Source organism: Sciurus vulgaris, assembly GCF_902686455.1.
Source record: "Sciurus vulgaris genome assembly, chromosome: 10".
NCBI lineage: Eukaryota > Metazoa > Chordata > Mammalia > Rodentia > Sciuridae > Sciurus > Sciurus vulgaris.
The window spans coordinates 89787170-89803723 of NC_136470.1; the positions used below are offsets into that span (position 1 = coordinate 89787170).

Genomic DNA, 16554 nt, shown 5'->3' on the forward strand with positions numbered 1-16554 from the left:
CAGCAATGCAAAACAGATTAAATTGATTGTCCTTCAAGAATGTTGCAGTAGGGGCTGTAGTGTTACAGTTACCAGAGGTTGTGTTAATGTTCTCAAGCAACAAAATTACTTCTGGCACAGCAGCTGCAATTGGAATCACAACTTGGTTAAGATTATGATAATCCACAGCCATTTTCTGAGATCCATTATCTTCTTCAAGGGCCACAAAGGTGAGTTGAATGAGGATGCGGAAATCACCACCTTTGCACCTGTTGAATCCTTAATGGTGGCACTAATCTCTGCTATCCCACTAGAAATTGCGTTTTTCATAGGACAAAGCAGTTCAAATGACTTCCACTTAGCCTTTCCCACCTTAGTGGCCTTCACTCCACAGACCAGGGAACCAAAGCAGAGATTTTTCCAACCAATGAGTGTATTCTGGAGTTGGGGAAATAACCGCAGAATGGGATTGAGAACCCACTGTGCCCGCTCTGAGATGGACTATAGCATTAAAGATAATGCTATCTTTGTTGGGGTTACATTTTAATTCATTTTTTGGTGATATTCCTTAGACTGGGTTATTTATAATTAAAGGAAATTAATTTGGCTCACAATTTGGAGGCTGGGAAGTCCAAACTTGAGGGTCTGCATCTGGTGAGGGCCTTCTTGCGGTGTCATAACATAAGAGAAGTTGTCACATGGGTGAAAGGGAGGAAGAGAGGGGGCTGAACTCAAGCTTAATGAAGATAGGCCTTATGACCTAATCACTTCTTAAAAATCCCATTTCTCAACAGTGTTTTATTTGGGATTAAATTTCCAATACATGAATGTTGGAGGACACATACAAAATATCTTAGATTGAGTAGCATATAAACAACAGAAATTATTTTTCAAAGTCCTGGAGACTGGGAAGTCAGAGATTAGGGTGCCCAGCATAGTCAAGTCTGGTGAGGACTTGCTCTTTTTCTTATTAGAGACTGCTGACTTCTCTCTGCTCTCATATGGCAGAAGGATAAATTGAGTTCTTTCACAAGGGCACTAATCCCTTAATGAGGATTCTGCCATCACAACCTAATCTCCTCCCCAGAGTCCCATTTCTTAATATCATCTCTTATGGCTTAGGATTTCAACATATGAAGTTTTAAGGGACACAGACATTCAGTTCATAGCAAACTCCATTGATCACCTGACTTCCATTAGCTCCTCTTCTGCCTGGTGGGCCATAGTGACCTTTTGGGTCTTCTGGAATTGGTTTCAGTTCAGGGTCCATGTCCAGTAGTGCCCCAAAGATCTCATTATTTTTTTCCCTAATCTATAAAACCCTCTAGTAAAAGGCCATACCATTCTTTGGGGAAAGGCTGGGGGAAAAGTTAACACTATAAATTGTTGGCAGTTTACTAGTGTCTTATCTAAATGGGATCCAGCCTTCCTGGGCTCCGAGTCTGTAAACTGGCTCAAGTATGGGAATTGATTAAGGACTCTCAGTTTTTATGATTCAAGTTAGACTTTTGTCCACGTGACATGGAATCTTTTGCTGACAGATCAGTAATAATCTAGTAGGCCTCTATCTATTCTACTTTTAGGAATACCACAGTCAACCAGTCAATGCCATATGTCTGCAAGAGTCAAACTATTCCAGTTACTGTTTCAACCCTGCTGTTCATTGTAGTAGCCATGTTTGCCTTGCCTTTGTCAGTTGAGTGCTGCTACTTGGTCCTTGTCTCTCTGGGATCTAGTTACTCCCATTGCCCTTGGGTTTCCCAATTCGGTGGTTATAGTTTCCATTATAAGGTCTGGGCTACAGAAAAGAACAATCATGGAGTTATTAAGGATGTCAGGCCTCTCCTCACAAATCCATTTCTTATAGTTATGGTGAAAGGTGTGCCCTTGGGATCATCCTGAGTGGGTGAGTAGGTATTACATGACAAATCCGCTCTAACATGTGATCTCCTTTAAATCCCCTCCTCTACATTAAACTGACACAGATTAGGCTTTTCTAATTCACCCACTGTGAGCAAACTTGGTACATGCTTCAGCTAACCAGCCAGTTACAGCTATTTCTACTTTTGTCAGCTGCAACATCAAATGCAACATCTGTTTTCTAGGCCTATAGCAATAAATTCATCTTGATCCAACTCGATGTTCCTTCTATTATTATTATTATTATTATTCATTTCCACACAGATTCCCCAGATTTTTACTGTATAAGTTAGACAACTCAATTATTTTGTAGTATCCCTCCTCATGCGCCATACTTTGTAACACATGTTTAGGGACCTGCTGGGACTCAAAACTGATTGTAGGTCTAGAAGCAAAACGGGAAGGTCAGGGTGGGTCCTGAGGAGAATAAACATTGTTTTTCGAATAACTGATCAGGAGAAATCATCAGTTTCTTCAGCCAATGAGCAGGGCTAATCCACTCAGATGGGGGTGGAAAAGCCACTTGTACTGGCAAAGAAGAGGCATCAGAATTTAGGGGCTCAAATGTCCCCAGCTTCAACAGGATTTTCTCATATATTTCTATTCCAAAATTCAGGATCCTATTCTGCTCAGTGTGATGATTTTAAAAGTAGACATCCTATGTGATTGTAAATTCAATCTGTGGTGTAATTCAGTCACTTGTAAGAGGAAATGAAATCAAGAAAGGAAGTATACAGGGAGGAGAATAGTATTGCAGAAGTAGAGGCAGGTGTGCTGCATGCCACACCCCCCATATATGGACACATGCATACACCTAGACTGGTGGCAGGCTGATTTCAGGAAAGAGAAAGATGACTTAGGATGGTGTGAGCACAGGTGACCTTCTGCTTCTTGAGTTTGTCTATCTAATCAGTTGCAGAATAGGTGGTATCTTTTCTAGTACCATTTTTCCAACTCTCTGACAACATCTGAGCGTCCATCAATTCAATTCAATTCTGACATGAACTATCTGGAGTTAGCATATATTCCACAGATTAAAGGTTCAGTCCAAAAGACTTCTCCACCCTTCAGATACAGTTGCAAGTCTTCAGCCTTCCATACTTGTGGCCAGCTATATATTGGGAGTTCCTACGAACTCTTCCGCAGCTTCAATAATAGAATGACTTGCAGAGCCCAGAAAAATGTTTTATTTATGGTTGTTGGTTTAGTACAAAGGATACCGCTACATGGAAGAGAAGCATAGGGCAAGGTATGGGAGGTGGTGATACAGAGAGCCCCCATGCCTTCTCCAAGTGCGCCACCCTCCCACAACCTCAATGTGTTCACCAATCTGGAGGCTCCCTGAACTGTGTCATTTAGGGATTTCTATAGATGTTTCATTAGCCATTCTTGATTAAATCATTGACTCTTGGTTGTTAATTCAATCTCCAGCCCCTTTCCTCTCCCTGGAGGTTGGTGGGTGAGGCTGAAAGTGCCAAGCTTCTAACCAAGGTTTGTTCTTTCTAATGATTAATCCCTATGCTGAAGCCATTTCCAGGTCTACCAAGGGTCTTCTCACAAGAACAAAAGACACTCATATCTACCTATTGAGATAAAGCAGGGAGGGCCCTGATTTCCCTACTACAGTTTCCTGTCTAATGCAAGCTGCTTTAAAATAAAAAAAAGTGTTTCCACCAATGACCAGCTTCAGGTACTGCTGACTTCACCGCCCAACCTTTCTTGTAACACCTGCGTGTTCAATAAATTTGAACTTGATCATATATATGGTCTTCCTGGGGTAGTGGTGAGAACCTCCACCATATTTTACCAGCAGGGCACAGAGGAACACAACCTTCCCGTGAAGATCCAGCATCAAGTGCAAATCCCAGTGTTGGGAGCAAATAACTGACAAGACATGTGCAGAAGTCCTGAGATCATGCGCAACGGCTGACTGTGTGCCTGCATTAGCCCGCCCTTTTTGTCTACATAAGCTTTTCTCCTTGCATTCTCAGAAGGGTGATCCAGGAATTCTGCCCCATGCCCTGTCAACCTTGTGCTTGAACACAACCCCCAACAAAAGCTTTATTTGGATGGTACTGCTTGCCTTTTCATGATTTCTATCTCAAACTATGTAAAAGAACCTTTGGGTAAGCTGGTAACACCAAAATGAACTAGTAACATCAGGAAGAGCTGTATTTTGCTTTTCTATGAGTAGACATTCACAGAGCAGTCGCTTGTTATTTGATGCTGGTAGTTGTTGTACCTGACACTGCCTATCACAAGCATAATAGATGTTAATAGATGCAACTGATTATAACTGATTCACTGGAGAGAGACGCAGACTATTCTGGCTTGATTTTGCCAGCCAAGGAGACAGGAAAGAGATCATAACTAGAAAGCAGAAAAGGAGGCAGGGAAGGAGGGAAGACGAGGAGAAATGTTGGTATTCATAAAAGTGATGGAAACAATGATCATTTTCTCAGAAGAATAAGATAGAATAGGCTGTCAAATACTATATGGTCATTTCTTCCTAGAGGATTTCAGAGCTTTCTGGAAAGGGAACTTGGAGATCACAGACTCACCTTCTCATCAACCAGGTAAAGCAGTCCAAACCTTGAAATAGGAAGTGTTAAAAAAATGCGGGTAGAATTAGTTTCTGAGGATAGGCACTGCCTGCTACATCTTACCATAAATTGAGCCAATTTATCTCCATGGAAACCTTTGAAGATTGTGAAAGTACAGAAGGAGCACAGCACTGAGTGTAATTTATTTCCTTTCAATCTGCTTCTTTTCTTTCTTGTTCCCGTTCACAAGCTTCTCCTTTCTCCTTTTCTTTTCCAATCTTTCCCTCCCTTCTTTTCAAGATTTTCATGCATGAAGACCTGGCTTAATCCAGGAAGCTGAGGTCACCAGACCTTCCAAGTGGCTTTCAATCTTCCCAGTCCAGCATGCACCCACCTTACCTGTCTTCTTGGCAGTGCACTCATTTCTGTGTTCCAAAACTCACAACTGGCTTTGGCTAGGCATGGGGGTATGATATTATCAACAGGAAACACTTCATTTAGTTATTTGAAAATACTTGTGACCCTTGAATATTCAGGAACCACAATGAAAACACATTCCAAAGCATTCTCACTTCCTTTGGCTTTTTAACCCTTTTCTGAAACTCTTGGAAGAAGGTGCTATGAAAATGGTTGTTCTACTTGTGTGGGAAGAGTACAAAATACCCAAACCTCTGGGGAAGGAGGAACCTCTCTACAAATTTCATGTCCAGGTGAACTAATATTATCTCTTAACCATAGCCTACAAGTGTTACAGAAGCATTTTGGAATGTCCTCAACCCACTGGTTTGAGTGGCTGCTTCTCCAAATTGAACCCAGAGTATTTGGGACTTGGTTTTTTTACATATGGAAGAAAACAGCTGAGAGTCCTGGCATTGGCTCAGAACACATGGAGGGTCCTCCATTGTAGAATGGATTGGGAGACATCCTGACCAGATTAGCCTTTGCTTACATTTTTCCTGGAGTTCTGCTGAACAGGTTTAGTCTTTTGCTGCTTATCTTGTAGTACTGACCCATGGAAGGAAGCAGGCATTGCGTCTATTGAAGATGCTTCTGGGGCAGATGTGGAGGAGGGCCAGCATAGAGGTTGTACAAGAGCCTTTCCAGAAAGGAGCACTGGCTCATCAGACAGGTGACAATACAAGGGAGCAGTCGCACAAAGGAAAAGGCCCACATGGAGAGTACTTGAGTGTGCACCCGTGTGCCCAGCCTTGTCCAGGTGATAAGGAACAGAAAGATCTGAGCAGTGGGAACATGAGGTTAAGGGAATAATTCTATAAACTGGGTCCATGGTGCTGACCTCCATGTGCTTTCTTTTTTTAAAAAGCAATTTACCTGCAGTCCTGCTGCCTTAAGTGGACAGGGTATGTTACATTCCTCAACAACCTGTTTTCGGCAAGAGAAATGCAGGATCGGAATGCTGTTAAAAAGAATACGAATTACCCCAAAGGGGGAGACTTTTGTGACTCTCACAGGACCAGATCCCAGAACTCAGGAAGATAAGGATAATTCACCCTAATCATAAAATCTGTAAGAACAGGTTCCAATTAGAAACTGTCAGCATGGGTCAAAGCGACCTGGAGATGTCATGCACAATTAGAGACTTGAAAGGCAGATATCATCCTGCTGTCAGTCAAAAGGCAAGAGGTAGACCTGATCGTGATTCTCTGGAAACTCCCCTAGGATCTCCCAATAAAATTGGAGGACCAGAGAGGCATGCTTTCCTTCTCTCTGAGAAGACACACTCTTCCTTCGGAGTGTTCTCTTTTCCTACCTAATAAACTCATGCCTGTTACTTTGAGCAACATGTCTGAAATCGTTGTGGCATGATTGCAAGAAAGGGGTGAAGAAGAACCTCCTTGCTGCCTCAGTTTCATGGTAGGCCTCTGCCCTGCAACACAGGCACAACCCGCCTGCTGGGCTCCCAGTGCAGATGTGCCCAGAGGAGGAAAACAACTGCGTGAAGACAACCACTGAGCAGAAAACACACTCCATCCGCCCACCCCTTGGCAAGGGCGACAGTCTAGAGTCAGGAGGTGAGAGCAGGCAGAATGGCCTCTCAGCCCTCCTCTCCAGGTTCGGGCGGGAGAGTTGCCCCTCTACCAGTCTGCCCCTTTCCAGGACTTCTCCGCAGACGCTGGGCGGGGATGAAGGAGGGGCGGAGACCTGGAAAAAGCGTATCTGGCATTCTAAACCCCTGCGCAGGCGGGAGCGCCTCAGTGGTTAGCTCCAGTGCCTAGCGGTTTCGGGGCTGGAGCGCCCGCTCCCGCCTGGAAGGGGCTCAAAGATCTCGAAAACAGGCATAGCTGGGGCGCGTGCGCGCTTCCTGGAGCGCCAGGCGCCGCCCGCGGGCTTGGAGAGGTGGGCGCCCAGGCAGGCGGCGCCGGGCGGGCGGCGGGGCGTAGGCAGGGCGGCGCGGAGGAACCCGGGCAGCCAGCCACCTCCGCTCCTCCGCCCTGCGCGCACGTAGGCTCCGCACCATCTCTGCGAGCCAGCCGAGCATCTTCATCCCGAACCTCTGTGGAAGGCGTCAGAGTCTCCATCGCCCTGAACCACAAAGCCGCTCTCTTTCTTGGCCAGGAAAGCCCGCGGGGCGCGATTGGGGCGACTTGCTTCCTTCACCTCCTGAACGGCCCCTTCCTGAGCTCTAAATGCCAGCTGCTACGTTTGGAAAGCCGCCAGACTTCTTCCCTAAAATCAGTCCCTGCAGGGCGTGGCTGGGGTGCTGGAGCGGAGCGGCCCTTGAGAGTTGGCCTTGGCTGCGAGTGACTCTCGTTTTGTACCTGAAGACCGCGAGGAAGAGGGGAGGGTAGAACATCCTCCGGAGGATGCCTTTTAAAACTCATCCACTGCAGCGGTAGAAACAGTTTTGTTTCGCTTTGTTTTCTTTATACTGAGTAGTGTTTTGCTCCCCCCCCCCCCGCGCCCCCCGGTGAAATGCTATTTTTGTTAAAAGAAGAAATGGCCCTCCAGGAGCTCACCCGGCGACTGGCCACAGTGATCACTCATGTCGGTAAATGGAGCTATTTTACCTTGCGTTTTACTAATGGAGGGTGGGGGCGCACTCTCTGGGCTGTCTGGCCTTGCGCTCACCTGCAGCCCAGCTGCAGGGCCCTCCCTGGGCAGCTGAGGGCGCGTACCCGCGTCTGACCTTTAGGTCTGGGGTCTGGTGGGGCGGCCAGTGATAGGCAGCTTGGGTGCGCATCTCTGGCGGTCCTGGGGCCCCCACATCTGGCAGGGAGGGGGAGGCTGCGAGGCAGGTGCTTTCACCAGGTGGTTGCCAAATCTATTGAGACCTAAACCAGATTGTTGCGATCAGTTACCCACTTTTGGCCCGGCTGGGACAGGGATGGGGAGTTGTGTTGTAGTTTATGGGTAACGCGATAAAGGAGGGGATCATTGGGGTGGAGGAACGAGTGCTGGTGCTTTCCCCAGAAAATACTGCCAAATCACTGAAGGCTTGTTCATAAGGAAGAGCAGGGAGTTGCAGGTTAATCGCAGCCTACATCTGCTTGTTACTGTACCCTGCTTGTTACTCTACTGCCCCGGGATGTAAGCACCCCTCTGGTGAACCCCATGATAAACCCCTTCAAGCTCAAGGAGACCAAGCAAATCTAATCCTCTTCCTTGAGCTAAAATGGGAAGCAAAACCATCATTCCTTGTCCCTGAAATGCGAGTTGTGCTGGAAGGACAGGCCCTATATTGAGCCGAAAGAATACATTGTGACAGTTGTCAGTTAACTCTTTCTTAGCATTTTCTTCCTTCATCTCTTACCTGAGCCTCCCCCAATGAAAACACACATACAGGTTCAGAATTTTTGGATGTGGGTGACAACAGTTATCTGGGCAATGTTCTCTGTTGCTGACTTTGCTTTCATACTCATTCGTGAATGCCAATCAGTTTTTATTGATAAAGCCAGCAAGGGTTTGCCTCAACTTTCTATACATTTGTTAAAATGCTTTTTTGGTTCCTATATGTTAAATATTAATTAATCACTCATACTTTTTGAGTAACCTAGTTCAATGCGTTTGGTGCAATAATGATGCATATCTCAAATGATACACTTGTGGAGGTATACTTTGTAAATATGTTTTATATGGGAAGGCTTAGTTTTGAGAATTCAGCTTTTAAAAATCTGTTTCTGAACTCTTTTGTTGTTGTTGTTGTTGTACTGGGGATTGAACCCAGGGGCACTTAACCACTAAGCCACATCCCTAACCCTTATTTTGTATTTTATTTAGAGACAGGGTCTTGCTGAGTTGCTTAGGGCCTTGCTACGGTTGCTGAGGCTGGCTTTGAACTCAGGAGCCTCCTGCCTTAGCATCCCCAGCAGCTGGGATTACAGATGTGCTCCACTGTGCATGACTGACCACCATACTCTTAAGACAGAAGGTTAGAATAATTCTATCAGGGAAGACTGAACATGAAATATTGCTGAAGGCAGGGTGAAAGAAGAAAAAAATCTAATAAAATAGAATTTGGTGTTTGAAATATATCCAGTGCTGTAAAATATATTGAGTACTCTATTAAATACAGTCCCCTGTTAATGATGGAACTATGTTCTGAGAAATGTTAGGTAGTTTTGTTTTTGTGGGAACAGTATAGCGTATACTTACAAACACCAAGATGGTGATGAGGTCACTAGGCCATATAATCTTATGGGATTATTGGAGTGTGTGCAGTCTGTTGCTGATCAACACTTATGTGATGCATGACTGTACTTGTATATGCATGAGATTCTGGTATAGGGAAATGACAGTGTCCTAGCGTATGACCATCCAGATTTGTATGCTTTCTTGTACAAATCATTCAACCTCAAGTTGAAAAATAGGAATTTTAATACTGTTTCACTTCACTCAATACATACCTGTGAAGATCAGTAAGATGTGGGTAAAAATACTGTCTACATTGTGATTGTACAGATGTTTCTGTCAATGATCGTATCATTGGTCCCTTTGCCAGTAAAGATTTTAGGCAGGTCACTAGGGTTCTCTCCAAGTGAAGTCTGACATTTGTTAAATGAGGACAGTGATCTGGATGATTATTAAGGATCCCCTCATTTCTCTAGATGTAGGATATTCTTGAAGATCTGGTAGAGAGTGTTCCTTGGCTAACACCAGGTTGTCTGGGGGGTTCAGGCCATGGTATTTCCTTGTCCTCCTTGCTGCCTCCTTTTCCACAGAGAGCTCTATGTAGGATCTGGTTTCTGTACCCAAAGAACTCCCAGTGGCCCCTGGCATTTGTGTGCTTTGCAACATTCTGTCTTCTCATGTATAATCCCATAAACTTGTGAAATGGGTGGGATATACATTTTTATCACCAACTTAGAGATAATAGAATTGCAATTCAGAGGGTGCTGTGCTTTGAATGTGCCCCACCAAAAATGGGTGCTGGAAAGTTAATCCCCAATGCAATGGAGTTGAGAATTGGGGTCTAATGGGAGAAATTTAGGTCATGACCTTCACACTCATGAATGAATTAATACCAGTTATAAAAGGGCTTGAGACTGTGGGTTTGATCTTTTGCCATTCTGCCTTGGGATAATGAAACATGGAAGTATTCACTGGATGTGGCCCCCCAACCTTGAATTTCTCAGCCTCTAGAATTCTAAGAAATAAACTTCTTTTCTTTATAAATTTCCCAGTCTTTGTTAGTCTGTCTTAGCAGCAGAAAATGGTCTGAGACACTTACTCATGAAGAAAGAGAAAATATAGACCTATAAAAAGTGAAGATACTGAATTAGTAATTTTAAAAAACCCTTCCCACAATGAAAAGATCAGAACCAGATGGCTTTGTTAGTGAATTTTATCATACACTTAAAGAAGAATTAATAGCAATTCTTGACAAACTCTTTCAAAAATTTGAAAAGGTTGGAAAAGGTACCAACTCATTTTATGTATTACCCTAATACCAAACCCAGACAAAGACACACAAGAAAACTACAGGTCAGTATCTTTTAGAAATACAAACATAAGGCTGGGTGTGGTGAGGCACACCTATAATCCCAGCTGCTCAGGAGGCTGATGCAGGAGGATTGCAAGTTCAAAACCAGCCTCAGCAACTTAGTGAGGCCTCACGCAACTCAGTAAGACCCTGTTTCTAAATAAAATATTTAAAAGAGCTGGGTATGTGGCTCAGTGGTTAAGTGCCCCTGGGTCCAATCCCTGGTACGTACAAACAAACACAAAAAGCCTTAACATAATAATATCACCAAGCAACATATAAAATGATTACACACCATGGTCAAGTGGGGTTTGCCCTAGGAATGCAAGGTTGTTTTAACATCCCCAAATCAATTGATGTAGTACACCATATCGATAGAATGAAGGACAAAACCCACATAATCCTCTCAGTAGAGGCAGAAAGAGCATTTGACAAAACCCAACAACCTTTCTAATTAAAAGCAACAACAGCAAAAGCAACATTGCTCAACAAACTAGAAATAGTGGGGAGGTTCCTCAACCTGGTAAAGGGTTTTCATGAAAAGTCCATAGCTAATGTTAATGCAGCATTAATGTTAATGTCTCATCCTGCCATTGCATTAACATCAGCAGAGTGCGGTGGCTCTTTGAAGTGTTTGAATTCTCACTGTTGGGGCCACACCTCTTCCTTGTCCCTACAGTGTTGAAGACAAACACTGAGAACTGGAACCCAAGTGCTGAGCATGGTTGACAGTAGATGCTTGTGGCTTTCCTGTTGTTGGTGACGGATTATAAAGCTTGGAGGAGGGGGGGTGTTTGGGGCTAACAACAGCATTCACCCTCCTGGAGAACTTCCCAATGAAGGTTTCTCATTTCCCGGATGTGTGTGGGTGGTGAAGGAGCCTGTTAGCCCAGGGCTTTGCTTTGCTTTCAACTAATGCATTCCTGAAGGTTCAGTCTTTCAATGCAGCATGCTGGCCTGCAGACCAGGTTTCTCCTTATTGTCTGCCCTTGGGAAAGCCTGTGGGATTACAGCTCCTCTGAGGGCACAGATTCCAAGCAAGAAGCTAGAAATTCCGGGTAGGAGCTTAAATGTTTAAATTTTAGCCATTTAAAAATCCTAGTGGAAAGAATCTCTGATCACTTTCTCCTTTCGTCCTAGAATAGGTCTTTTCTGGGATGACATAGGTATGACCTGATATACCGGCAAATGCTTAGATGTAAACTAAAACCAGACTTTAGACTGAGGATGGGAAGAGGGAGGGGAAGATTCCATGAAACCAGCTTCTCTGTTCTGTTTGGTTTTCTACTGAAAGGTTTTTGGGGAGATGAATGTCTGCTTAAAAAAGAAAATATCTATTGAGCGTCAGGCCCTTCACATGTGCCTTTTTATCTTTTTGACTCCAGAAAGCAGGTATTATAACTCCTATATTGATAGATGACAAAAGTCAGAATATAAAAACAAAATTAAGGAACTTGCTTAAAGCACAGTGCTTCCAAGAGGGAGAGTCAGGATTTAAACTCAAGTCTTATTTCAAAGCTGATGTATTCTCCATTGTAGCAAAATGAAAAAAAATTACTTTTACCCTCTAATAATCAATTTTTACAGGGTATTTATGGTATTTATGTTAATTTGGTATTGAGAAAAGATTTCTGCTTTCCCACCCCCCTGTCTCCTCCCTGAGAGCAGAGAATATGGATTCATCTTTATGTCTCTAGATCTAGCTCAGTTCTGGCTCTATAAATGAAAAAGCTCTTTTCCTCTTTGTTCTTTTTAAAATGGGTTGGAGAGGGCCCCGTTGGAGTCTGCCCAGTCTACTAACCTCTCTGGGTTTCAATTCTGGTTTGGTCCCATTTGTGATTCTTCTCACCAGTACTCCATCCGCCTGTGTCCTGAACCTCTAGGGTGTATCCCAAGCCTTCCCTCCCTCAGGAACCCTTAACAGAATGACCCTTTGCCACTCCCAGGCCAGTCTTCCTTCCTTTTCTGAGTAGCTGCAATAGTTGATGTGTATCTCATGTGAGTTTTTCAGCAGTCGGTTGCAGTCTGGCTTCTAATATTTTCTTTGTTCCAAATATTGATAACCTATTTGGTTGTTGGCTGAACTCGTATTCTAGTCTTTTTCAACAACATGACCATGTCTTAAGTGTCAAAATCACAACTAATATTACTTCGTGACCTTACAGGCTAAATTAGCCACATAAAAGTTAAAGGTCAGGAATCAGGTGTTTAATTAAATGCAAAGGAAATCTCAGGATGTCTCCTGCATTTCCTTATCTGTAAAGCAGAGTGATGATTAAGCCAGTCCCTTTGCTTAGTTCACAAGTTGGAAAGATGCTATGGAGTTGTAAGTGGTTCAGAATAAACTCTGAGGACTAAAACAAAAGGAACTCTGAAGCTGAAATTACTCCAGTTGTTTGCTTTGTGGATTAGCAGGAGAAGCATGAAAAAGAATGTTTATTGCTCCAATCTGGTTAAGAGGCCTACTCTCCCAGCTTCCCCCTAGTTCTTACTAAAAACTACGACATGAACAGATACACTTGTCTTTGTAGGGGCACAAGTTGGAACCAGGATGGCTCAATTGCCTGTAGGAGGACTGAGCAGTGTCAACGTGGGCAGTTAAGCGAGGTAAGGGTGGTAGAGTAAGTGAAAAGGCCCCAGGACCCTGGCCTTGACCCTGTCAGTAGCGGTAATTGTGAGAGGCTGCCTGGAGCAAGTGTGGAATAATCTGTCCTGGGAACCCACAGCCACTCTCCCTGCTTCTTCCTTTGGAAATCCTGGGACTGTCCAGGGTTAATGAGAGGGTAATTCAAGACCCTTAAGAACATACCTCTCGTGTTCGTGGAGATAGTAAAACCATTATGCAGAGAGGGCTGCTGCTCTACATCTTATCATTACTGTACAGATGGCTTGATTCACATGAAGCTCTAGACCTGGACTGTGTCTTCAAGTGCTTTAAAGTAATTCAAATCAGAAACTTCAGCAGATTTTCTTTGGGAGAGTTTTCCACACCTTTCCCCAGGAATGGGGTTTGTCCATTTTGTTTTGTTTTACTCTTCTAGCTGTTATGGGTCTCAACTGTCAATATAGGCAATTTTGTTAGCATTTGGATGCAAGTGTATTGTGAGCTTCAGTGGCTGAAGAAAAAGCTCTTTGCAAGATGTGTGCCTTGAGCTGGATCCTGAAGGAAGGTGAGCATGCAGGCAGGTGGGGAGGGGAAGCTTTCTAATCAGGGAGGAGGGGACAGCCACTCTGGTAACTGCATTCCTGTTCCTGTGCTGGTTGTCCTGTTTAGTTTCTTCTCTGCTCAGGCCTCCAAGGTCAATGATACTTTCCTGCACAACTGAGAAACACTGAGCTTTATCTTAACAGAAGGAAAGTGAGAAAAAAGAAAGAAGAAAGAAAAGTGAAACAACAGAGATCTGCCTGCAAGCCAGTCTTCTTCATACAGATCCTTTTCTGGGGAAAAGAGGGTGGAGAGGCTAGAGGGACATGGAAAAATATTCAAAATGATGTAATAGCTATCGTTAATTTCCTGCCTGTTTAGTATCAAGTTTATATACATTTTTGACTTAATTAAACTTAATTGGAAGTGCAGCCATGTTTATGGAGGAGGAATTGGAAGCTAAACAGGTTAGGAAATTCATCCAGTGTGGAAGGGAAGAATTGAAAGTCAAGGTCTGATTGACTTTCATTCCTGTACATCATCACACCCTCATCACACTTGGCTTCATTTCCCATTACAAAACTGCATATAAATCAGCAAATGGTATAAGTGTTAATAGTACGTTTAAAAGTTTTTTCTTAAAAATCTAACAGAAGCTGACAGCATTAGTTCCTTTGTGTATTCTATAAGCCACTTGAATGTTTGGAAGTGTTTCTTCCAAAGAAACACTTTCAGTTAAACCAGAAGGTGTATTTTGTAGTCTTTAAACATGCAGAGGTAATAAATATGAATATATAAGACAGGAAAAGACTTTTTTAAGGAAGACATTTTTAGGAATGTTGCTTACTTATATTTTCTAGATTAAGCACCAGAGTTAAAAAAAAAAAAGTCTAATAAGGTTGTAACCTCTTTGCAGTGCCAAGGTGACTGCATACCATGCTTTTATTTGATATAGAAAAGTCCCTATATTTAAAGGACTTTTACTGTGAAGGAGATTCAAGTACAAGTGGACATACTACAGGTCCAATATTTGAATAATATTTGGGTTAGAAAATCTAGTGACTTGTGGATTTCTGTGTTCAGTTATCTGATCCTAGATCCTCTTCAGCCCACGTTTGGGTTTGTGTGTCTGTTTTTTTCATCTCCTATCAGATCAATTTAAATTTATTGTATTCTTTATTTCTTGTACCCTAGGAAACTATAATTAATTCACTGAGGGGAAAGAGGTACTTGTGCCTGTTTCATCCTATTTAACCCCTAATTTAAGACTAACCACATTCATAAGGGCCTCTGGGAGCTGGGCACTGGCCAGTGTTGTGGATGGGGCATGAAGGGGTGGGCATGACTCCTGTCTGGGGCCACAGTCCTCCATGAAGGTTAGGCCCAGGCCTCTACCTTCACTGCTGCAACCCCAGGGTCCTGCATGGCTTGTCAGGTATGCTGGGGCTTGGAGAAATGAATGAATGAATGCCCTTCTGGAGCCTACAATCTAATGGCGTAGGCAGGCATCCAGCAAACATAAGACAAAGTTAAGCCAAGTCAGCCACAATTCATTCCCCAATTCCTTATCTGTGAAATCCCAAGCCTGTACCAGGCTCACCTTCAGCATTAGACTTATCTTCTGTGCTCTCCTGCCCTCTCTGCTTCTGGGCTTTTACAACTGCTGCCTTTCTTTTGCACCGGATTGATTTAGTAGTGAAACCCAACTTATCCTCAGTATCTCAAAAGCGATGCACTCAGCAGATAGGAAGATGCAGGGGAATTTTCTGAAGATGGAAGAGGAGATGTTTATGATCTAGCAACACAGACACTTTGAAATGTAACCAGAGGGATTCCTGTCCTAAAAGTGTCCTCTGGCTACCTTAGCTGCTGAGGGTTTCACAGGCTCTCACCTTCTCTTTCCTGTGGCTTCTTTCTTCTCCCTCCCTTTCCTCTTTTTCCTTCCACGCTGGTGAAGAAGCGTTGTTACTGGAAAGATGGGCCTCAGGAGCTTTTGCATCTGCAACCTTCTGCTTTTTATTCTGTTTTGTTTTCATTGTGTTATTTATCCTTCCAGCAAGCAAAAGAAACTTTGCTTGCAAGGGAGGGAGAAGCCCACAGACTGTGAAATGGGGTTTTAGACCTTGACATATGGTGCAGAAGCGAAAAGGAAAATTCCATTACAACCTGATTTGCCCTTCAGGTATGGGGTGAGCATTTTCTCCCTTAGTGCCTTGGGAAAAGTAACCCAGATTTTAAAGAGAAGGATCATGTTTCCTGGTTATTTTCTGTGGCTTTTCAATATAATCTAAAAGAGAAGTAGAAGAAATAGGGAGGGGAATGAGCATTATGTGGTATTTCATAAGGGCTTTAAAAACTGTGTTCACAAAATTAATACATGGTTTGTGCTTGTAAGACTCAATATTAATACGTTAATTCTTCCTAAATTGATCTATAAATTAAATACAATTCTAATCAAAAACCTTATCAAGCACTTTTGTAAAAACATAGAATCAGCTAAAAGATACTATAATAGGCAAAATGAATTATAATTATCAAAGTTTTTTTTGAAGTACAAATTTAGAGGACATATACCACCTAATTTCAATTCTTACTGTAAAGCAAAGTAATCAGGACAGTGTAGTATTGGTAAAAGGATGGACATACAGTCAATGGAACAAGGTAGAGAATCCAGAAATAGTACCACACAGATGTGGCTTATTGATTTTTGACTAAGGTGCAAAAGTAATTCACTAGGGAAGGGTATAAAGCCAGTTTCAGCAATAGTGCTGGAACAACTTGATGTCTATGTGCAAGAAAAGGCACGTATGCCTCACCTCATATACAGAAATTAACTCAAAGTGATCATGGATCTAAATGTAAAACTCATTTATAATCTGGTAGAGGACATAAGAGAAAATCTTTGTGATTTTGGTTGGACAAAGATTTCTTAGGACAACACTGAAAATATGATACCTCAAAGAAAAATTTGATGAATTATACTTCATCAGAATTTTTTTTTCTGAAAAGAGACCTGTTAAGAGAAT

General features: G+C 43.0%; 1 protein-coding gene across 2 annotated transcripts in view; it reads left to right on the plus strand.

The window, feature by feature from the left end:
* The first annotated feature begins 6643 nt into the window (after positions 1-6643).
* Positions 6644-16554, plus strand: part of MCF2L2 (MCF.2 cell line derived transforming sequence-like 2) — a 232997-nt gene continuing 223086 nt past the window's right edge. Inside the window, exon 1 of one of the 2 annotated variants that reach the window (XM_079101236.1) lies at positions 6644-7452. In XM_079101236.1, coding sequence (XP_078957362.1) covers positions 7377-7452 — 76 coding nt within the window. In that variant the 5' untranslated portion in view covers positions 6644-7376. The remainder of the gene's footprint in view (positions 7453-16554) is intronic. The other variant, XM_079101237.1, reaches the window with a different exon arrangement.